Source organism: Callorhinus ursinus, unplaced genomic scaffold (genome assembly GCF_003265705.2).
Source record: "Callorhinus ursinus isolate GAN/ISIS: 27379988/994484 unplaced genomic scaffold, GSC_fseal_2.0 scaffold19, whole genome shotgun sequence".
NCBI lineage: Eukaryota > Metazoa > Chordata > Mammalia > Carnivora > Otariidae > Callorhinus > Callorhinus ursinus.
The window spans coordinates 14,936,081-14,958,572 of record NW_027397081.1 but is presented as its reverse complement, the minus strand read 5'-3'; the positions used below and the strand labels follow the sequence as shown (position 1 = coordinate 14,958,572).

The window sequence follows — 22,492 nt, the reverse complement described above, 5'->3', positions numbered from 1 at the left end:
TCTGAGTGTGAGAATTTTCATTTCTAAGTTTCCTAGTGATGCTGCTGCTGTGGTCCAGGAACCACACTTGGAAAACCACTGATCCATGTGTATGTTGAAATTGCCAATTATTAAGATGTAAGTAGTTTTGTAGAGTGATAGTGAGCTGGGAGAAAAAAATTGTCAAGAAATAAAAGAATGGTGACGCCTGGGTGGCTCAGTTGGTTAAGCGTCTTGCCTTCGGCTCATGTCATGATCCCAGGGTTCTGGGATCGAGCCCCGCATCGGGCCCCCTGCTCAGGGGGGAGGCTGCTTCTCCCTTTCCCAGTCCCCCTGCTTGTGTTCCCTCTCTGTCAAATGAATAAATAAAATCTTAAAAAAAAAAGAAAAGAAAGAATGGTTGGGGCCCCTGGGTGGCTCAGTTTGATAAAGTGTCCAACTCGTTTTTGGCTCAGGTCACGGTCTCAGGGGTCGTGAGATCGAGCCCTGACAGGGAGTCGGGCTCTGCTGTCAGCGGGGAGTCTGCTTGAAGATTCCCTCTCTCTGCCGCGCCCCTTCCCCCACCGCTTACCTGAACTCGTTCAAATCTTTTTTTTGTTTTAAAGACTTTATTTGACAGAGACACAATGAGAGAGGGAACATGAGCAGGGGGAGTGGGAGAGGGAGAAGCAGGCTTCCCGCCGAGCAGGGAGCCCGATGCAGGGCTCGATCCCAGGACCCCTGGACCTCGACCTGAGCTGAAGGCAGACGCTCAACGACTGAGCCACTCAGGCACCCCTCAAATAAATAAAATCTTTAAAAAAAAAATGAAATAAGAATGGTTTGGTGACTGATGAACTGCAACAATCAGGGATAGTGGGTAATAATGCGATGAGATTGGCTTTTATGGGGACTAGTTGGAAATTGTGTGTCTGGAGCAAAGGCTGATAGCAGCTGAGGTGAAGGCAAGGCTGCAGGCAGATCGTCAAGGGTCTTCCATGGCAATATTTTCGTAGTAGTAGCTACGACGGTCAGTGTGAGTTCCCTGCTACAGGAATCTCTGGTGGAACTGCACTGTGGTTATCTTGGGTGATGACAACTGGACCCATTCACTTCTGGTAGAAATAAAAACTACACTTAGGAAACACTAAGTCTCACAAAGCTAGATACCACTTCACGTAAGATTAGGTGGGATGGCAATGGATGCAACAATAAAGCTTTAGTAGCTTGGTAGTAGGGCAAAATAGGCGTGAGAATAGACAGAACATTAATATAGATTGAAAACTGTGAAAATACAATACAGGATCTAGCATACAGTTAGGGCACAGACTACAACATGGGGTCATTACCTGGGCCCAATTTGGGGTGCCACTTATTACTCATGGGATCCTCGCCAAATCACTTAATGTTTCTTGATGCTTAATTCCTCTTAAATGGGTTTACCATTTACGCCACATACCTCAGGGGAGTCGAAGGCAAAATGAGATAGTGCAAGTGCTTTGAAGATGTGAAGTGCTGTACAAATATGAAATATGAAGAAAGTAAATTGCATTAAGCTATCCTTAGAAATCAGGGCAGAAGAAACTCAGGTATATAAGGAGTGGAAAAGAAAGGAGAAACTGTTATCCAAGGAGTGTGTGCAGCGTATAGAACAAAGAATTAAGTGTACAATGTGGACAGTTTCACATTCAATGTGATCTTAAAATGAAAGCCTCATATAAAGACTCTGAATGTTTATTTTAAAAGAGATTTTGAGGGAGAAAGAGCAAGCTCAAGCAGGGGGATCGGCAGAGGCAGAGGGAGAAGCAGGCTCCCCGCTGAGCAGGGAGCCTGACATGGGGCTCAATCCCAGGATCCTGGGATCATGACCAGAGCCAAAGGCAGACGCTTAACCGACTGAGCCACCCAGGTGCCCCTGAGTAACAGCCTTTACACAGGCTGTTCTATCTGCCCAGTGTACCATGTCCCATTCTTGGCTACCTCTTACTTTTCCGGTTTACTTTGGATATTGGTTCCTCTGACAGCCTCCCCCCTTGAACCCTCAAGTCTGGGTTCGACTCTTTCAAGCATACCTTCCACTTCCCTCATTATAACACTTCTCACGTTGTTTTAACTGCATGCTTAATTATGTGTCTCACCAGACCAAACCCCGGAACAGGTAACATTCAGTCTTGTTCATGAGTGTCTCTAAATACTGCCTGGCTTTAGGATGCATGCAGAGAGTATCTGAGGGATGCTGAAGTTGTCATTGGCAGACACTTGGCACCCACAAATTCAGTGAAAGCCAGCCTCAACAGTTCTTCACTGCGAGACATTTGGGGGTCAGGAGGGCAAAAGGTAACTGGCTAGTGAGGTGAAGTTGCCACTTCAAGAAGCCCACTGCTATTTTAACCTAAGAAAATACTGTACGTACACTATTGGGCACCACACATTGGAGGTGTGCTGGATGGCAGAGAAGGAAGTTGCAGTGAAGTGAATAGTAAATGTTTATTTTGAGGACCTTCTGGGGGTGACCAGATGGTTACAAGAAAAAAAAAAATACATGTCATGAATCAACTAGGCCTTGTAGGTTATTAGTGCTAGCTGATCTCATACCTTTAAATTTGTTAATTTTTTTTAAAGGTTTTATTTATTTTGACAGAGAGACACAGAGAGAGGGAATACAAGCAGGGGGAGTGGGAGAGGGAGAAGCAGGCTTCCCGCTGAGCAGAGAGCCGATGTTGGGCTCGATCCCAGGACCCCGGGACCATGACCTGAGCTGAAGGCAGACGCTTAACGACTGAGCCACCCAGGTGCCCCTAAATTTAATTTTAGTACTCACTGTATGAAATGGAAAAACTCCCAAAGATCACCATGACTGTAGTAGTCAGTAATTTTCAGTCTTTTGCTATGCGTATTTTAAGTTACTGAATGCCTTTTGAAGGGGTAGTTTCAGTTTTGACCACCTGTGATTACCGCGAGAAGCAGTTAAGTTAGGCATGACTTCATTTCAGGAGAGCTGCAGTCTCTGTGGAGACTTTCCTGCTGATCGCGTAGGAAAACTGCCCTTGACTAAGCTAAAGCACTGGTTTTCTAAGTGCAGTGGATAAATTTGGGACTGACCGGATAAATATTCAATACTACTAAAGTATTAATACTCTACTGTGAGCCATGATGCTTTTCCAATACACATTTAGCTTTTGGTTATCATCAGCTGGTAATGCATGTTTTGCAATGGCTGCGGGAGTTACAATGGATTTAGAAATATACCAATAAACCATTCAAAGATGGTAAAATCCCCAGAAAAGCCAATGATTAAGTCTCTCCTACATCCTCAATAAATTAACAGCTCAAGAAGACAGACTGAGAGCAAGCATTTCTATTTATTTCAGGACATAATGGTACTCTTTAGAACCATGGAGGATACTAAATTTGTAACTATTTAAATATCCATAGAGTATTTTATTTTTGTAAAGATAGGCTCCAAAAATCATGAACTGAATAGATTAATAATATAACACACATCAAAATTATATTTAAAAAGGAGGTGGTGGCTCTCAGTAGCTCTGTCCTGGTGTTAAAGATGGTATAAAGACACTTACTTAGAATACCACCAAGTACTCTAACATTTGTAAATGCAGGTGTTATCAAAGTCTATCTCTGATTCTAGCAAAGAGAAACCATCCAAATTTCATTCTTTATATTATGGACATGATTTAACTATATCAATTTGGCATGTGGTATTACTATTTTTCCTACTGTAGCAAGTCCTAGTTTTCCTAAGACCTTTCTCCTGACTATTCTGGAAATCAAATAAATTTATCATGTATTTCAAATCTTCAAATTAGAATGTTATCCTCACGAATGTATTTGCCAGACTGGTATGTTCACATATATCCTCTCCAATTTTAGGCTAAGCAAAAGACATGCCCTTAGAGCTTTATTAATGTATTAAAGGAAGACAACTCATCTTATTATCAAGAGAAACTGTGATCCATGTAGCATCTGATAGAGAAAACATTGATTTTGATACATTATCTTCTTTTATTCAAATACCAGTCTGATCACACATGGTCCAAGAACACTCAAATAATAAGCCACATATAAACAGATGTTAAAGATTGGTCTTCAAACATTATAGCCAATGAGGCCACGCTTGCCTATGATCTCGCCGACATAAAACCACATCCACACCTCGGTGGCCACCAAACCATTCAGCAGAGCTTCCTGAAAAAAGCAGCACAAATTTTAATGTACATTTTTTTCCTTACATATTTAAAAGTATTCTTCTCCAGGATTAAGTAACAGACAATATAAGGATGCTACTCATTTAGCCAAAGTCAAGATTTACTGATGCTAACTTTGTTCAACTGCTGAGAACACTTGAACTTTCAATTATGTAAGCTAAGTAGTCCAGAGCTTATAAATCCTTTCAAAGCATTCTTTAAAGACCTGAACTGACTTAACCCTTTCATTACTAGTTTATGAGACACTTTAGGAGCCCGAAAACAACCCACAACCTGGAAAGAGCTGACACATTTGGACAGGGCATTCATGTGAAAGGACAGCGATAGGAACGTAAGTCTCTGAATAGACATTTCTGTCTGGCCGAAGAGAATTTGTTGAGAGATGAAGAGCTCTGTCTTCCCCTTTATTCATTTATTATGTGGCTTAACTCTTTCCAAGGATTCAATAATGACTCAGTTTCACAGATCAATATTTTACTGCCCTGAGAGAAAAAGCAAATGATTGGTTCCAAAAAGCAATGTTGCATCCAAGTGCAACTATGGATCTTGAAACTCTAGCTGAAAACAGTACCCCTCTACAACAAAACTGGGCCTTTTCCTTTTAGCACCTGGATGTGAATTTTAATTTTCCCCTTCAAACTAGAATAACTGTATTTTCCAGGATGTAGATTCTAAAGTCAATAACAATTTAATTTATTTAGGCTTTTTGTATCCTGTGTTGACCAAAGCAAGCAAACATAAAATCCAAGTTCCAATTCTTATAGTCTTTAGATTTTATCTTAATGCAATTCAGTAACCCTTCATATTACATGATATGCTTGCTAGGTTTTGGTATTTTTATCTTCATGTGTTAGCCGCCTGATAGTCCAAGAGCTCTTTTGGCTAAACTGGGAGTATTTCCAGGCCTACAGATGAAAAAAAGTATAGAATCAGCAAAGTAAGCCACCCTCTTTTAATATACTAACCAAAATAGGAGAGGAAAAAAAAAGCTGCCCAGGAAAAATGCTCCTTTCTTTGTTATAAGACTAATAGGAAACGAAGACATAAAATAGCTGAATTATTTCAACCCTGAAGACAAAATTAGAAAGGTAAATATCTTTCTCAGCAGTCAAGAAAGAGATTATCTCTCATGTAGGTTTCAGGCTCACTGGAAAATACATATATTAATCAAAACAATCAGAAAAATCCCAAGGGAAGACATTTTCTGTTATGCACATACGTTTTCATTTAGCCCATAGTTACCTTAACTGTGAGCTGTTTGAAGCTACCAGTTTGAGCACTCTTGACTATTTTTTTCAGGCTCTGAATAGCTGTAGGGATCTCAGCAGGGGTTGGAGGAACCAGCTCAACCTTGGCATAGTGCCAAAATGTGGCCAGTCGAGGCTTTGAGTAAGTCACAGCAGCTGGAAAACAAAACAAAACAAAACAAAACAAAACAAAAAACCAGGATGAACTCACTAGAGACCGAAAGAAGCAGATGTGTGGGCTGGACACAAATATTTATTCATGCATCACATTCATTCACTGCTTGTACCAAATGTGCACCCGGTGTGAAAAGTCAAAGCTGCTCCCTGGTAACAAGAGGCTTTTAAAGATGCAGAACACCTGTGTCACAGGGACGTTCAATCAGGCAGGAAGCTATAAGCACATTCAATTATGTCAGGACTTCACTAGTGGCCAGCTAGTACTGTTACTTCATTTATGAATGGCAAATCTAGTTAACTGTTAAAGTTGCGAGAAGTTGGATTCAGAAGCAAGAAAACAGCAGCAATGTAACCAAATTTTCTTGGTAGAGAGAGCAGAAAATTTGGAGGCAAAAAGTGCAGAAGGGGAGGGAAGGAGCTACATAGAACGGCATCCTTAAGAATAAGATTAAAACTTGTCACATTGTTGGCTACAAATCCAGATGGAATTATACCAATTAAAGGCCCATTTTTGGTATCCTCATCAATATGTGGATTAAATCTTTAACAGAAGCCCAGCTGCTCCTCCTTCAAAACAACACAAATAATAATAATAAAACCTACACATATTGTTCAGAGCAGCCAAACTCAAATCTATTCCTATGCTGAAATTCCTCAAGGTAGTTACTATTTCAGAGAAAAAAAAATTCTTAATAACCAGGGTAGATGTAAGATTATGGTAGTGATTTCAGCAAGAGAAAGGCATTTAACTTTATTTTTTTAATTTTTAAAAAAGATTTTTATTTATTTGACAGAGAGCAACAGAGCACAAGCAGGGGGAGCAGCAGAGGGAGAGGGAGAAGCAGACTCCCTGCTGAGCAAGGAGCCAGATGTGGGACTTGATCCCAGGACCCTGGGATCATGACCTGAGCCCAAGGCAGATGCTTAACTGACTGAGCCACCCAGGCATCCTGAGAAAGGCATTTTATAAAAAAAGCTACAAGACAAACGTAATAAAAAGAGCACACTTGCATGAACATCCATAAACTGCCTACTATTCGAAGATGGGGGGCACCTGGGTGGCTCATGTGGCTAAGCGTCTGCCTTCGGCTCAGGTTATGATCCCAGGGTTCTGGGATCCTGCATTGGGCTCCCTGCTCAGCCGGAAATCGGCTTCTCCCTCTGCCCCTCCCCCCTGCTCAAGCTTGTGCCCACTCTCTCTGACTACTCTTAGAATTACTATCTGCATCATCCTTTGTGCTTAGGGCCATGGGTAAATCTTTAAGCAGGCACAAGGCTTTCACAGATAGTTCCACATTGAACTTACAGTACCTGTAGGATGGGGCTATCACAGAGTACAAAATCTTGTGTAACTGTCTTTACAATTATCTTCAACACATATTTCATTCTTTAAAAAAAAAAACAACCCAGTACACTGTACACAAACACTATACTTTAGTTGGCAAATTTGTTTTCCAGGGAGTACAGGCTAAAAAGTTTGAAACTGCTTTACATATATACAAGGGATGAATAAAACATAAGTAAATGAATGGTGGATGATGGGAGCCAGGTTTCTCACTGCAGGAGAGGAAAGCTACAAACAGGCAAGAAAAGAAGCAAGAATAAATCCCATGGTACTGGATTAGAGTTGGAGACATTCATATGAACTCATGTGTAGTTTAATATATATACAGATGGACAGATAAAAACCTCACCATGTATATGCATATATATACATGGGTTACTATACACACACACACACCCTTTTTTAAAAAGATTTTATTTATTTACTTCAGAGACAAAGTGAGGGAGAGAAAGTACAGGAGCAGGGGCAGAGGGAGAGGGAGAAGCAGATTCCACTGCTGAGCAGGGAGCCCGACGTGGGGCTCGACCTCCGGACCCTGGGATCATGACCCGAGCCAAGGGCAAATGCCCAACCAACTGAGCCACCCAGGTGCCCCCACACACACCCTTAAGAGAGCCTAGAAGCAATGGTATTCTAGCAGTCTAGTAGCAGGAAAGATATTCAGTGCCTAGATCTTAGTTTCAAAGTACCACAGTCCACCAAAAGAAAACTAGAGCTCCTTGGAGAAATGGCTGATTCTAAGGCTGGGGCAGGGAAAATGTAACATAAGTTTGAAGATTTTGTAGTACAAGAAAGGGGGTAGGTCCATGGACAGAGGCACCACCTGAAAGAGTTCTCAATGGCCAAGGCTGTAACAATCTGAACAAAATAAATAACATACTATTGGAGGTAAGAAGTAGGAAATAAATGTACATGAATCCATACAATACATGACTGAATAAACAAACAGGGAAGAACAAATCTTTCTCATAGAATTCCATTTAATTATATGTAAATACTCCTTCCTACAGGAGATGGAATCCCTGCTGTCGGCAGCTGCTCCCTGCCCCCTCAACACACACCACAGACTAGACTTAGGTACTTGCGTCTGGAGAACAGATGATGGGAAGGGAAAAACAGTAACTTTACAGTGAGCAACCTACCAACACTACCATAACCAAATGATGAAAGCTAATTTCACCAGTGATGTTATATGGGTATCATGTACATCCTGATATGTGATTATAGCACTTCACTTTTGTGGTATTCTTTCTCAAATCCCATAGCTCCAGCCTAATCTTGAGAAAAACACCAGACAAATCCAGACTGGAGAACATCTTTATAGGATACCTAGAGAGGTATCTACATACATACCTTAAAAACTGACAAAGTCATGGAAAGTAAGAAAAACTGCCATTAAAGTGTTATACATCAGAGGAAACTAGGGAGATTAACTCAATACAATGTGGAACCTGGATGGGCTTCTGGAACAGAAAGAGATTAATGGAAAGACTGGTAAAATCGCAATAATGTCTCAAGTTTAGTAAACGGGGAAAAAAATTAGACTCTGACTTCTCTGGGGAAGTCTAATGATAAAGTTACTTATTTCTGTAACCTTCTTTGTGCCCCCAGGGGAATTAACAGACACAGTCAGTAATTTTTGTTTAAATTTTATATTAAAACAAACAAACAAACAAAACCCTCTCTGCCGAACATGGGGCTCGAAATCACGACCCAGAGATCAAGAGTCATGCTCTACAGACTGAGCCAGCCAGGTGCTCCTATAGTCAGTTTTTAAAAGATTTATTTGAGTGAGTGAGAGAGAGAGAGAGAGAGAGAGAGAGAGAGAGAGAGAGAGGGAGAGAGCGCGAGCGCTCAAGCGCACAGGCAGGGGGAGCAGCAGGGAGAGGGAGAAGCAAGCTTCACGTGGAGCAGGGAGCCCGATATGGGGCTCATCGACCCAGGACCCTGAAATCATGACCTGAGCCGAAGGCAGACGCTTAACTGACTGAACGACCCAGGTGCCCCATTAGTAATTTTTTAAAAAAGAATTTAAGTAATCTCTACACCCTATGTGGGGCTTGAACCCACAACCCAAGATCAAGAGTTGCAGGCTCCATTGACTGAGCTAGCCAGGTGTCCCAATTTTTATTAGATACTTAACATTCAAATTTAATACCCTGAATTATGTTACAAAGCAAAATATATTTCACATTTAACAGTCTGGCCCTCGCTGAGCTCTTTTTTGAGTAGTTTTGGAAGAATAACAACTGTTATGTTTTAATAACCCAAAATAATATAGGAAAAAGTTTGTTTCTTTTGGTATTACTCTTCTTGGATTTTATTACTAAAATTAGTTTTCAATCCCACCACCTGAAAGATGTGAAAGCCATGCTCAGAGGAAAAAAAAAAAAATCCACCTCAAACTTAAAAAAAAAATGTTGCTTCGAGTCACCCACAAAGTCCAAAGGATGAAGCCGCGATTCCTTCTCTTATTTATGTAAAATTGTACAGCTTTACCACAACAGGTACTGTGACGCTCTTAGTAACACTGCAAACTTAAGCTCTTTAGGAAAATGTGTAAATTAGTTGACTGTGGGGTTGTATAGGAGACACTCAAGCATTACTGTATTTATTGTAACTCACTGGCTGCTGATGGGAGCAAAGGAAGATGAATAAGAAACCAATCATAGTAAAATAGGTTAAAAATATTACACATATCCAGCAAATTCTTTCCATTCCCATTTCAGAATCAAACCTGGTGAAAGCTATCTAGAGATCTGTGCTTCAACCGCTCACTAGAATACAGCACATCCAGTGAAGCCGCTTCCCTCATTTTATTTCATCTCACTTTGGAAATAAAATGGAATAGCTTGCTACCTAGCAGACAACTGCAATATTTCCTGACAAAAGAGGCTACTACTCAGGGCTGTGACTATTCAGGGTTGTTCTGAAGTACAGCGGTCTGCCAGTAAGACTCCGGTTTTTTCAAACTGAAAAGCTCCCTGAATATTAAGCTAGAATGATAAAGATCACTGTTTACATACCTCCCTTTCTGTTTGCGGGAGCAGAGATACTCGTCCACAAAGTCCAATTCCACCTAAAATTTCCATTAGATAATCGGGCCAGGCCAGAAGGCAAAGTCAACGTTCAAAAAACATACCTATCCCTAAAAATGTATGTAGACTTCCAGATACCCCATTTGCGAACCAGACAACCTGATGCGGCCGAATTTACGGTACTTTCACTTGCCTCTGCCCTCCCTTTCCCTCGCTTGGCCGCAGGGCCATACCCTCTATATTCCCACTCCTCGACATCTAAGGAGGCGTCATGGCGGGCGACTACAGCCTTCCCGCACACCCCTTCCTTACTTCGCTGTCGCGATTAGAATCCCGAACTTCTAGGGTGTACAGAGAACCCAAGCTGCAGGCCAGGCGGGCGGAAGGGCTAGAGAAGAGTCGCAGACCGGCCCCTCCTCCCCGCTAAACCCCCCACCGGCCGTCCCGCCCCGGCTCCCGCGGGGCCCTCGAGGTGCCACCGCCCGCGTCCTCCTCTCAGGCCCTCCCGCCACGGCAGTCCGCCGCCGCGCTCACCGTTCACCAGCGCCGGGGCCTTCTCCGCGAGGTTACGGACAAACTGGGCCATAGTTCTAAGCTGGAAGGTCCGTCGCCCCGGACGGCCGCTGAATGTCACCCCCCGGAAGGACCCGCCGCAGGACCCCGTTCCGCTTCCAAGGTCAGGCCTCCTCTTTCCGCGCCGGTCCAAGGTACTTAGGTGTCCTGTTATCTTTCCGGAATCTAGCTGGCCAAATTATTCTCTTCAGTCGCAGAGGAGAAAATGGAGATGAAAGGGTGAGGTCAGAGAACATGTGGAGAGCGGTGGGCTCCGGCGGAGGAACAGGCATCTCTTGGGGCAGCCGCTCACGGAGGTCCGGAAGGCCGACGAGCGGTGGATGGGCGCATGCGCTCTGGGCCTCCCATGCTTGCCGTGGCGCGGACACGCTCTGTTCTGCGTCAGGTGTCGGCGATTTTCTGAGAGAACGTGGGAAGTTAGGACTGGAAGGCATATCTAAGGTGTTCCTAGGCCAGGACGATCGTCTTATAAAGGCAGACAGGGTCCTAGGCTAAACATGGAATGTTATGGGCCGAGCAGGCGCCACATAACCTGTCATGTGATTCAGTCCTTTGCCTTTCTTTAGGTGATCTTTCCTAATTCCGATCTCCCTCGCATCTTGTATCGGGAGCGGAGTCCAGTTCCCCTAATTCCCTGTGAGTCGCAAGGAATTACGCATATGGGAGCAACAGAAAATTTACTGAGGGCCTCCAGTATGCCAGGCATTTTGAAATTTAAAGAACGCCTGTGTTAGGCAGTGTCACCCATTTAAGAATGGGATTGATAAATGGCCACATAGCGAGTGGCCGAGTTGGGATCTGAAGATGTTGCAGTGTAAACAGGGAAGGGGCGTATGGGATTAGGAGTGGTGGTGATCGGTAAAGATTTCTAGAGAAGATGTGTAACAGAACACCTCTGTACTACAGGGTTGAAACTTTAATATGACTGGAAGAAAAGATTATCGAGGGAAGTGGCATTTGATGTGAAAAACATAATTACAAGTAATGTACCCTGGAGAAGCCTGAGCAAATCTGATGGGATAGTCAGGTGGAAAGAAAAATTAGGGGTGATATCAAGGATCCAAGAGCATCGTTTCAGTGGAATGATTCAGCTGCCAAGTACTCCAGAGAAGTCAAATTAAGGCTGGGAAAGTTAACTTGCCAATATGGAAATATTAGCTACAGCAGTTTCAGAAAATTAGGATAGAAGCCAGAGTAAGTATGTCTATAAAGGAATGTGTCAGAAAACCAAATAAGGGGGCGCTCGTGTGGCTCAGTCCTTAGGCATCTGACTCGATTTCACCCCAGGTTATGATCTCAGGGTTGTGAAATGAGCCCAGCATTGCACTCCACCTGGGTGGAGCCTGCTTAAGATTCTTTCCTTCTCCCTCTGCGCCCCCCTCCCAAATAAAACCAAATAAGGGTGTGGAACTTAGGGTAGACACTGAAGATAGAGAAGGGGGATTGATAAAATATCTGAAGAGACAGGAAAGAAGATTGGGGGGGATTAGCCTTGGAACCTTGGGGCCTTTTCACGGATGGGATGATGGGAGAGAAGTTTAAAGTGGAAATTCTGAAGTCTCTGTTTAATCTTTCCAGTAAAGTGGAAGGCAAGATCTTCAGTGAAGGCTAAGTGGGAGGGTCAGAAAGACTGGTGGAAAAAGCATAAAGTTTGGATTGGTGTTGAATTTCTGGACACACAGGTTGTTGGGCACTGTTAGCAACCACCGATTTGCCCCAGCACTCTAAAGATTGTGTCATTTTTCTCCAACAGTGGTCTGTAGCTTGGATACTGGAACAGAGAGGAATGACTGGGTCAGTCTACACTGAGGTCTTACAGGGCAGGGGTATAGAAACTAGGGGCAAGACAGGAATGTGACAGTGAATGATTAAAATGAAAGACCTGAAAAAAAATAAATAAAATGAAAGACCTGGAGTTTAGGCCAGATAAAGAAAAGTGAAGTCAGAAGTGAACTAATGAGGGAAAAACATGCCCGAAGACTCCTCTGGATGACTCCAGGGTCCAGAAGCCTGGTAAGGGAGGTTAGCTTAGCCAGGTGGCCCACATTTGATACCATCTTAAAGAGAAGTGAAGGTCAGAGTTCTCTAAAATTTCAGAGGGATTTCTGAAACTGCCACTAGCTTTTCATACTGTAATGAAGGAAGTGATAACAAAGGTTGTAAGTCAGGTGTTCATTTATTAAATACAAGCTTTGAACAAACACCCCCAGGCAAGTTTGACAAGAAGTAACCTTCCTGGAATGTTTCAAAATACAGTTATGTTGATCAAATTTTATTTCAATCAATCTTTTTGTTATTTTATTTTTTACTTTTTATTTATTTACTTTGTCTAGGTTTTCCTGTGTAGCAGTTAGAGCATGTGCATTATTTCCTCACATGACATCAACAGTGCAGCATCAGCCTCTCTGGCTTGTAAAGGCACCCAGTAGACTTAAGCTCTGGGCAATGGCTGCTTAGCAACCTGCATCAAATAAAGTAATGAAGCTTTTGTAGACTGTGATACCAAATAGCAACTGGCACCTTCACCTGCACCATTAAAAAACCTTTAATGTTTCTTTGTTTTTACATACCCATTACAAACTATATTAAAAAAACAACAAACCAAGATTGCTTGATAAAGCCTACTTAAATAATTTTCCAAGTTTAGTTATTACCCTCTTGGTAAGCAATACCAGAGCTGATAAAGAGTCTTCATTTTCCTATCATACTCCAGCAAAGCCCACACACAAAACTAGGCATATCAGAAAGTCTGCTCTAATAGATTTAGAGCTGTTTCTGAGTTCCAGATAACAAAAGACCTCTTTAAGCTTCCAAGCGCATATACACACCATGGTGCACACCAAGATGATAATTTTTTAGTCTCATTTTTGGGATGTTCTTAAATTACTTCAAGGAAAGGAAAAAAAGGCACAGAGGACACTTGGTTTTCTTACCAACAGTGGCCTTAAGCTATACACTTGCCTTTGTGATGAGTTTAAAGATACTCAGCAGCATTAATGGTGCCCTAGCCATTCATTAAAAAGTTTCAGGAAAAGAAAAAAAAAAAGAAAACGAAGCTTGCCAGAAAAGCCTTACAATCTGAAAACCACAAAAGTAGAATATATAGACACAGATACTAGAGGCAGCGTGGAGGTTGTTAACTAGAGAGCTGCTGGGGACAGCTGCCTTCTGAGGTTTTGTGCCCATTTTCCCTCCAATTTTCTCCTATAAAACTCTGGTCTTTTCCCCACTTTTTAAAAAAATGAAAACATCCCATTAGATTGGGTTTGGAAGATAACTGCGAGTAGATAGAAGCTTATTTTATACACAGTTCATTCTCAGAGAAGTAAAGGAGGATAATAAATATGAAATGAAGCTCATTTTAAGAAAATAAATCCTGTTTACCCAAGCCTTAAAGGCCCAGGTTGCACACTGAATTACTATCTTACATTCTGCCATTTCTAAGAGTCCCAGACTCCTTTTTTCATTTATAAGCACAGCAGTAGGCAACATCTACTTTATACCTAGTGTGGGATGCCCTCTGATGTGAGGTTTTCCGAGTGATGCCATCAAAAGCACATTAAGGACTGCTTACAGCAACTCGTGCTGGAATATCCTAAAACTACCATCTTACTTGAAAGAGGCCATGGTTAAAAATGAAACAGCAACCCCTGTTTCTAGATCGTATCACTTGTCACTTACAATATCTTCAGGCTTACAGGGATGCTAACATAGTCCATAGGAGAATGTACCTCACTTAGCACGTTAAGCTGCTCAACTGAGTAGGGAGCACAAGCTCAACTTGCAAAAGTGGGGCCCGTCCGCCTACTCACTACATGGGGCTATGTGGATATTTAAAATGGCTGTGGACAAGGTTGTGCTCAAATTCCTACTCTGTTAATTGATGACCTAAGGCTGAATTAGAAGCAGCTCTTGGAAGTTAGGTCACAAGCCCAAACAAACATTAACTATATACATGTTATAGTCTCAGAATTTTGTCTAGAGTGTCAGTAAACATGGCCACACACTGCATACATCTTACCATGGAAGAGACAATATAAAGTGGATTCAGTTTACACTAGACCAATATAAAAATGCACATGGTGTCTATATATACTGAAATATACTGTTGATAATAGTGTCTTAAAATGACATCTTTCATGGTTACAATATTTGTTCCCTAACTTTTCCTCTCAAGCCTAGTCCTTGTAGCAACAGATTTCCATAAAATAAAGAGGGCCTAACAGCCTCCCTTTTTTCTTTCACCTCAGAGTTTTCTAAATAAAGTTTAAAAATTCACATTTGTCCTACCAATCCTCCTAACAAAATATTATGGGGCTAAGTTTTTTGTGGTGATGACAGCCCCAGGGGAGAGCGTCCTCCATCAGATCTCTGAGTGACGAGATAATGCAAAATTAAGAACTACCAACAGAAACTGCACAAGATTCCTTTTTGAGAATCTCATCTATTCTATTCCAAAGCCCACTCAAACATCAAGGTATCTGTTTTTGTGTGAAAGGTAACTCTGTAGTATAGCAGAACTGTAACAAGAAAAGGGCTGACATATGGGTCATGAAGGCCAGTAAATACCTCAATGACACAGGACTTTCTGATGGTGTCAGCTGTCACTGAAATGTGTGACATATGTGACATCATATACTTAAAAGCTGGGCTCACCAAAGGTATTTGAGCAGTTCTCGACAGAGCAACAGTAAGGCGGCAGGAAGTTTTAGTAGCTGAAGTTAATGTAACTTAAGGTAGGAAAAGGATGAAGAGTAGGAAGAGAGAACAAAGGGTACAAATGAGTGATCATTTCTAAACTTGGTGCTGCTATAATAAGCTTAATTTCCTGCAAGCCAGGAGAGCGTTGTAAAATTCTTAGGAATAAATCCAAATTGTCCTAATTTCAGCAAGAGCAGTTCTCTAATTTAGTGAAAGAAAGGAAGAAAGAAAGAAAAAAGAAAGAAAGAAAAAGAAAGAGGAACAGAACCAAAAAGAGAAACCACAAACAATTGTTTATCTACATTCTGGAGTTGGTTGTTTTTGGTTTGTTTAGTTCACAGTATTTATTCAAGTTGCTCCTTCTGTTGTTGTTTCCTCTCTGCGAGCCACCGTTGGATTTTTTCTTTTAGTTCTGTGTTTGGCCGGATCTGGTCCATGGTGAGGGGACTACGGTTAAAGGGATCAGTTTGGTCACTGGGACAAAGAGAGAAAGGGAAAGTGGTTATTTCTGTAAGTTCTAACAGCCAAAGCCCAAGCTAGAAAAGCGGGCCCGTCACCCTCTGAGACTGAAGCCAGACACACGGTAAGTCTGAGTCAGGCGCTGACCTGAGGTTAGAAAGGAGGAGATGAGAGAAAGAGTGATTCAGGAGGTTTCTGGGTTTTCTGCAGATTATTTAGCTACTTGGTCTCTCTGCTCCTTAATAAACTTTATTTCCACATTGCTATTCAGATGATACTTGATTTTCCTAAGGCAGAGAGCCTGTACACACACGTCAGTGTACAGAGCTGCTGGTAGTTTTAGTGACAGGCTCTCAAAATAGTCTAAGGTGTTAGGGGATAAAGCCTCGTAGATTGACACCTGATTTAGTAAGCTGTGTGCGACATCAGTAAATGCAGATTATGGATTCCTGACAGGTAAGAAGGTTCATAATATATTTTAAGGGCTGATATATCTTCTGTCTGTATCCTGAGGCCACAATAAAATATAAATTTTCACTGACACTTTGGAAAAGACAGACCGCCTACTACAGCATTACATGTATAGTGAATGCTTAATACCAAATACCACGAAGTAGAAAATCCCCTTTTGCAGTGTCTAATAAATAGTATTCCCTTAAATCTGGGTCAACTTATAGAACTTCATTTTAAGCAGAAGAGTTACTCAGTACCCATTTCTACCTAATGCAGCAGGTCCTGCCTGCAGGTTCGGCGGGACCCGTGGCCACCGTGGCTGCGTACAACAGCAGGAGCAGAAGGTGGCTTAACCTATATGCGATGGTTACAGCATAAAACCCGACTTAAACAAAACAAAACACTTGTCATTTCTATTTTTGCAACTTAATACAATTAGAACAAGTTCAAGTCTTCAGGTTGACATTATTTATAACATCTGATAGAAATGATTTCCTCAAGGAAGGAACAGGTAAGGGGTTAGAGCCAGCATTTCTCAAGAGAGTATCTTGTTTAGGATGTTTAAATCCTTAACACTCAAGTGATATACCTCTCTCAAAATGCCTCCCCAACTCATTAATAAACCAACAATATGGAGCACCTACTGGGTGCATAGTACTGTATTAGGACACTGGGGGAAAGGGATAGCAAACACACACACGTCTGTTGTTGGGCTGCTCTCTGGAGCTAACATACCTGAGCAAATGTCTGGCAATGGTGGATCTATCCACAGTGACTCTGGAGGATGGCAGCACCACAGGGTCAGACATGAGTGTGCTCATGATGGGATCCAGGAACTCATCACAGGCATCTGCATAGGTCTCTTCCTCCTGTTGTTGGAGGTCTGCTAGAGACTAAGCACAAACACCTGGTCGTTAAGGTGAATTCACAGAGCAGCTGAATCCCAAATATTCAGTGACTATAATCTTAAAAGGTCACTGAGGACCCTTTAGAGCGACAGTGACAATCTCAGCTTTATTTTCTAAACGAGCCAAGAAGGATCTTATAAAAGTGTGTTTAGCATTCAACCCCACTTCCCAAACTTCAGTGTGGCTCAGCTGCTGGCAGTCATGACTAAAGATGGGTTTAAGTGTTAACAAAAAAAGAAACGCATCACATACAAGATCCTCCTGGCAGCAGTCCTACTGTAAATGTCATCACTGAAAAGGGGACGGTGGTAGGAGAATTATTTGCAGAGTCACTCATGTAGTCAGTGTACGAAAAGCAGTTTCTGATTTTATGTTACAAACAGGTATAGGAGGAGTTTAAAAGTAGCTTCAACATTTGATCCCTAACTATGACTCTAGTTCCTCAGGGACCTATCTGGCTAAGCTCTAGGCAAGATGGAGCCCAACTCAATAAAAAAAGTAGTTTAGTGAAAGGAACATGCATGTCAACAAGGAAGGTTTTCTTTTTTTAAATAAGCAAGGTTTTCTATTAGAGTCTGTCTAGAGTGCCATGATTTTTCCTTCTTTGTAACTAATGGAGCTCTGTCAAACTCCAACCAAAGGGATTAGCTAAATATAAGATAGTATTTTCATCTATAAAATGTAGGACTATGTCCATATAAGCCAAGTACTAACTACAAATATAGTGAAGAGAGAAAACCTATACAAATTAAATGACTAAAAACAACTGATCTTGAATCCTATTTGAAAAAGTTCTGCGTTAACAATGTTAGGTTTTCAAGTCTATTGGTAACACTGTGCAGAAAAGATTTCATAGAAACAGTCTACAGAAGTCTGTGCATTCTTCTCTTCTGGTAGAAGCTAGCTAGTTATTTATTTGTTTGTTTGTCTGACAGAGAGAGACACAGCGAGAGAAGGAACACAAGCAGAGGGAGTGGGAGAGGGAGAAGCAGGCTTCCCGCAGAGCAGGGAGCCCAATGCAGGACTTAATCCCAGGACCCTGGGATCGTGACCTGAGCCGAAGGCAGACGCTTAACGACTGAGCCACCCAGGCGCCCCTAGTAGAAGCTTCTTAAATCAATTTTCTGTTCTCTCTTACGTTGAAAAGAGAATTAAGAATATGGTAGTGATAAGATGATAGGATATGGTGCTGTATGGAATTCTTTACTGTATTGTATACCCGAAACTAACACTGTATGTTAATTAACTGGAATCAAAATAAAAACTTAAAAACAAAAAACAAAAAACACCCAAAAAAGGTAGTTCTAGTTATTCACTGACCAGGAGTTCTAGTTACTCACTGACCAGGAAGAATCATCTGTTTATATTTTCTCAAGGCAATACCCTTGAAATTAGGGTAACCAGGAGAAAAGTTGAGTCAACACAGTGACTTCTATTGAGTATGTTAATAAACAAGTCCTCCTCCCCCTCACCTTGATTCTTTCTGCTAAGTTGCTGAAAGCCACAATCATATTCCCGGGCTTATTTATTTTCTTCAGGACTCGGACTGTCTGTGCAAAGAGAGTTGGGGAATAGGAACGTCCATCCTTCGGCACCGTGGCACAGAAGTTCTCCTCGTCCCTGGAAGGTCAGCATCAGAAAGAAACTGAGCAACAGAGGGCAGGTCAGTGAGGGAGAGAACAGCTGGGTTGAGGAACAAGGTTCCCCATCATTTACATGCCATTAATGTTCTTTTGATATAGAAAGATTTCTTCTAATTTTTAGGTAGGAAATTTATCAAGTATTCCTGTAACCTTAAAAAGAATACTGCTTTTCTAAACATTGGTTACAACTAGTAAAGTTTATCTTTGCACAGATAAAGGCAGAATGTTGAAAATTTTAAACAGTGTCCTGAAGGTCGGACAAAATTTCATGATTAAAACTACATAAAATTCCTTCATCAACCAACTAGAAACGAACCATTTCTTTTCTATTTCCACATAATTACCAGCCATTCCATTATCAAAACCCCAAATTAAAACATCAGCATTCCCTCTGGCTTGCCCAATTAAATCTCAGGTACCCAAGATTTAAGTAGATCGTGCAGATATCTGATACGAGTTGCTGGGGTTTGAAGTCAAATTCACTGAAGTCCTTGACTTTTAAGGCCCCCATTTTGGGGCCAACCAGGTGCTGCAGGAAGTAGTTCAACATGGAGATGATGCGCTCAGCCAGGAAAGGATGCACAAAGAGTGATTTGATCTCTAAAAAAAAAAGGCAGTCTGTGAAAACTCAACCCATAAGCCATCTTTTACTTATTATGTCTTAAGAGTTTCACTTGGAGACCTCTGGGGAGTATTTTAAAAATTATATAAGTAATACATTTTCATTGCAGGAATGTTAAAAAACACTGGTAAGCAAAAATAAAATATAAAACTACCACCCAGAAATAAACAGTTAACATTTTCAAATACATCCTTCTAGCTTTTCTGCCCATATTTACAAACATACACATTTTTAAAATAAAATGATCATGTGTACCTATTCTGTAACTTACTTTTTCAGTAACTGTATCATAAATATCTCACCATTTTGGTAAATATACTTCCCTGTGTTGTCCAACATGGTAGCCACTGGCTGGCCTGATGTGTCTATTTAAATCAGTTTAAAAACTCAATTCCTCAGTCACACTGATCTCACATCTCAAGTGTTCAATAGCCACACGTGGCTAGTATCTACAGTACGAGTCCAGATTTATAGAGCATTTCCATCAGAGGAAGTTCTGTAGGATAGTCATGATTTGCACTCTTTTTAATGGCCACATAATTTTCCAGCGTGTGATTGTACCTGAAGTTATTTATTTATCCTTATTGCTAGACATTATTTTTACTGCTAGACATTCTATTATAAACATTTCATATCTATCTATTAAAAAAAAAAAACTTTAAGTAATCTCCACACCCAGCATGGGGCTCAAACTCACAACCCTGAGACCAAGAATCACATGCTTCACTGACTGAGCCAGCCAGGTGCCCCACCATTTCACTTATTAACTTCACTGTGTACATATTTTGTAGACTTACTACTTCCTTATAATGAATTTATAAGGAATTGCTAGGGCACAGGACATAAACTCCAAAAATTAAAAAAGTACATTAACACACGCCGGGTTTTAGTAAGTTATATTTTTAGTCAGTCTATTGACTCCACGACTGATGAGAGTTTAGCTCTTATTTCCTGTCCTCCTCTTCCAAATACAAATTCCAGAATATAATCAAATCTTTATGTCATAAAGATTGTAAAAGTCATTCACAGCAGAGCCATATAGTGTCCTAATGATTACATATATAAAGTAATATATATACTTAAAAAAAAGATTTATCTACTTGAGAGAGAGAGAGAGAGAGAGAGAGAGAGAGAGAGAGAGAGCGCGGGTGGGTGCGTGAGTGGGGGGAGTGGCAGAGGCAGAGACTCTTCAAGCCGACTCCCCACTGAGAACTGAAGCCAATGTGGGGCTTGATCCCATGACCCTGAGATCATGACTTGAGCCAAAACCAGAGTTGGACACTCAACCGATTGAGCCACCCAGGTGCCCCAGTAATATATGTAGTTTTTAATGTCACTTTGTAAAAATTTGTTTGCTTATTTTCAGAGTACCAATCACTAAATCTTTCTAAACTCTCCACCAGAAATGTAAAACTCTTGATAGGATCATTTCTAGCAGTTCTGTATTTTTTGGAAATGCTCCTTCTGGAAGCTCCCATCTGTCACTCCAATCTGGACTCCTTGCTCTATAAGCCTGCTGCGTGGTGGTCACACAAGCTCCTTTTACCACAATCCTGGACACTTCCTTTGTCTCTCTCTTATGGGATTCCACCTTCCTCCTCTGGATTTACTCTCTCACTTTGATGGAGTATATCTTTTTGTAGCTTCTCAAGAAACGGTACACTGGAAGTAAATCTGATACCTTCACCCTAAACAGAAATGACAGTGTGGCTGGCTATAGCATTCTGGGCTGAAAACTATTTTCCATGAGGAGCGTGCTCCAGCTTCCAATGTCACTGTTGTGAAAATCAAAGACATTTTATACTTAAACCATTGTAGATCACCTGACTTTTCTCTGGGACCTTTTAGGGTCTTCTCTTTACCTTGATTTCCTGAAATGTCACAATGTCACCTTAGTGTGAGAATTTAAAAGGTCCTTGTGCTGGGCACATTGTGGCCCTTTCAAAGGCTTTTAGTCTTTGAGAATTTTTGGTATTATTTCTTTGATAATTTCCTCTACTCCATTTTTCTCTTTTGAGACTTTCTCGACTGATCCTTTGTTTTCTTATTCCTTTCATTCTAATTTCCATCTCTTTTTCTTTCTGTTCTACTTTCATGAAAGAGCTCCTTAATGTGATCTTCTAACCCTTCTACTGACGAGTAAAAATTACTTGTATTTTCCATATCCAAGTGCTCTTTCTTTTTTTTTAAAGATTTTATTTATTTGAGAGAGAGAGAGAGCACATGAGAGGGGGGAGGGTCAGAGGGAGAAGCAGACTCCCCGCCGAGCAGGGAGCCCGATGTGGGACTTGATCCCGGGACTCCAGGATCATGACCTGAGCCGAAGGCAGTCGCTTAACCAACTGAGCCACCCAGGCGCCCCCAAGTGCTCTTTCTTGTTCTTTGAATAAGACTTATTGCCTCTTTGTTCTTGTTTTATGGATGCTATATCTTCTCTTATTCCTGAGATTATAAAGATTTTTTTTAAATGTTTATTTATTCATGAAAGTCAGAGAGAGAGGCAGAGGGAGAGGGAGAAGCAGGCTCCCCGCCTAGCAGGGAGCCTGATGCGGGACTTGATCCCAGGACCCTGGGATCACGACCTGAGCCGAAGGCAGACGCTTAACCATCTGAGCCACCCAGGCGCCCGATTATAAAGATTTTTTAAAAAGTTTTCATCCCGTATCTGTGTTTCATGTTGGAGGATTTCCTCAAATGTTTGGTGATCCTTGGTTATCGTTTCATATGTAATCAATATAAAAGTATTAATAAAATATTTTACTTTAAAAAAATACTAAGTTTTGAGGTATTTTATAGCTCTAGCACATCTCAATTCAGACTAGTCACATTTAAAATGCCTGACAGCCATATGTGGCAAATGGCTACTGAACTGGACACTCTAGCTTGAGAGGGAGTGGAGATAAGTGCCTCTGATATACCACATTTAACCAGAGTTCAAGAATGGTTTTCAGGTTAACATATACACAAACTCCCCCAGATACATTTATATGGCTAACTTGTTCTCAAGAAAAATTATACCAACTTATGCTTTCTGGCAGCTGTGTGAGGGTGAATGTTTCCCATGTCAACAATAGGCATCATCTTCTTTTTTTTTAAGGAGGTTCCATGCCCAGTGTGGAGCCCAACGTGGCATCTAATGCAG

The 22,492-nt window shown here is 41.4% G+C and overlaps 2 protein-coding genes across 2 annotated transcripts in view; both read right to left on the bottom strand.

The window, feature by feature from the left end:
• Positions 1 to 3,301: 3,301 nt before the first annotated feature.
• On the bottom strand, positions 3,302 to 10,843 carry ATP5MG (ATP synthase membrane subunit g). The gene is made up of 3 exons (XM_025893828.2): positions 10,526 to 10,843; positions 5,427 to 5,587; positions 3,302 to 4,164 (listed from the first exon to the last, which is right to left on the bottom strand). The coding sequence occupies exons 1-3, from the start codon at positions 10,575 to 10,577 to the stop codon at positions 4,066 to 4,068; spliced, it is 312 nt and encodes a 103-aa protein (XP_025749613.1). The 5' UTR covers positions 10,578 to 10,843; the 3' UTR covers positions 3,302 to 4,065.
• Positions 10,844 to 12,721: 1,878 nt separating this feature from the next.
• The window catches only part of UBE4A (ubiquitination factor E4A), a 37,027-nt gene continuing 27,256 nt past the window's right edge, over positions 12,722 to 22,492 (bottom strand). The window contains exons 17-20 of the mRNA XM_025893415.2: positions 19,148 to 19,328; positions 18,558 to 18,705; positions 16,913 to 17,070; positions 12,722 to 15,739 (exon numbers count right to left, since the gene is read on the bottom strand). Coding sequence (XP_025749200.1) covers positions 15,610 to 15,739; positions 16,913 to 17,070; positions 18,558 to 18,705; positions 19,148 to 19,328 — 617 coding nt within the window. The 3' untranslated portion in view covers positions 12,722 to 15,609. The remainder of the gene's footprint in view (positions 15,740 to 16,912; positions 17,071 to 18,557; positions 18,706 to 19,147; positions 19,329 to 22,492) is intronic.

Excerpts from the sequence above, each read along its gene's own strand:
- ATP5MG (XM_025893828.2), bottom strand. The coding sequence starts at position 10,577 with ATGGCCCAGTTTGTCCGTAACCTCGCGGAGAAGGCCCCGGCGCTGGTG. Across the intron at positions 5,588-10,525 it reads GGCCCCGGCGCTGGTGAACG|CTGCTGTGACTTACTCAAAG; the intron begins GTGAGCGCGGCG and ends TTTGTTTTCCAG. Across the intron at positions 4,165-5,426 it reads TCAAACAGCTCACAGTTAAG|GAAGCTCTGCTGAATGGTTT; the intron begins GTAACTATGGGC and ends TGCTTTTTTCAG.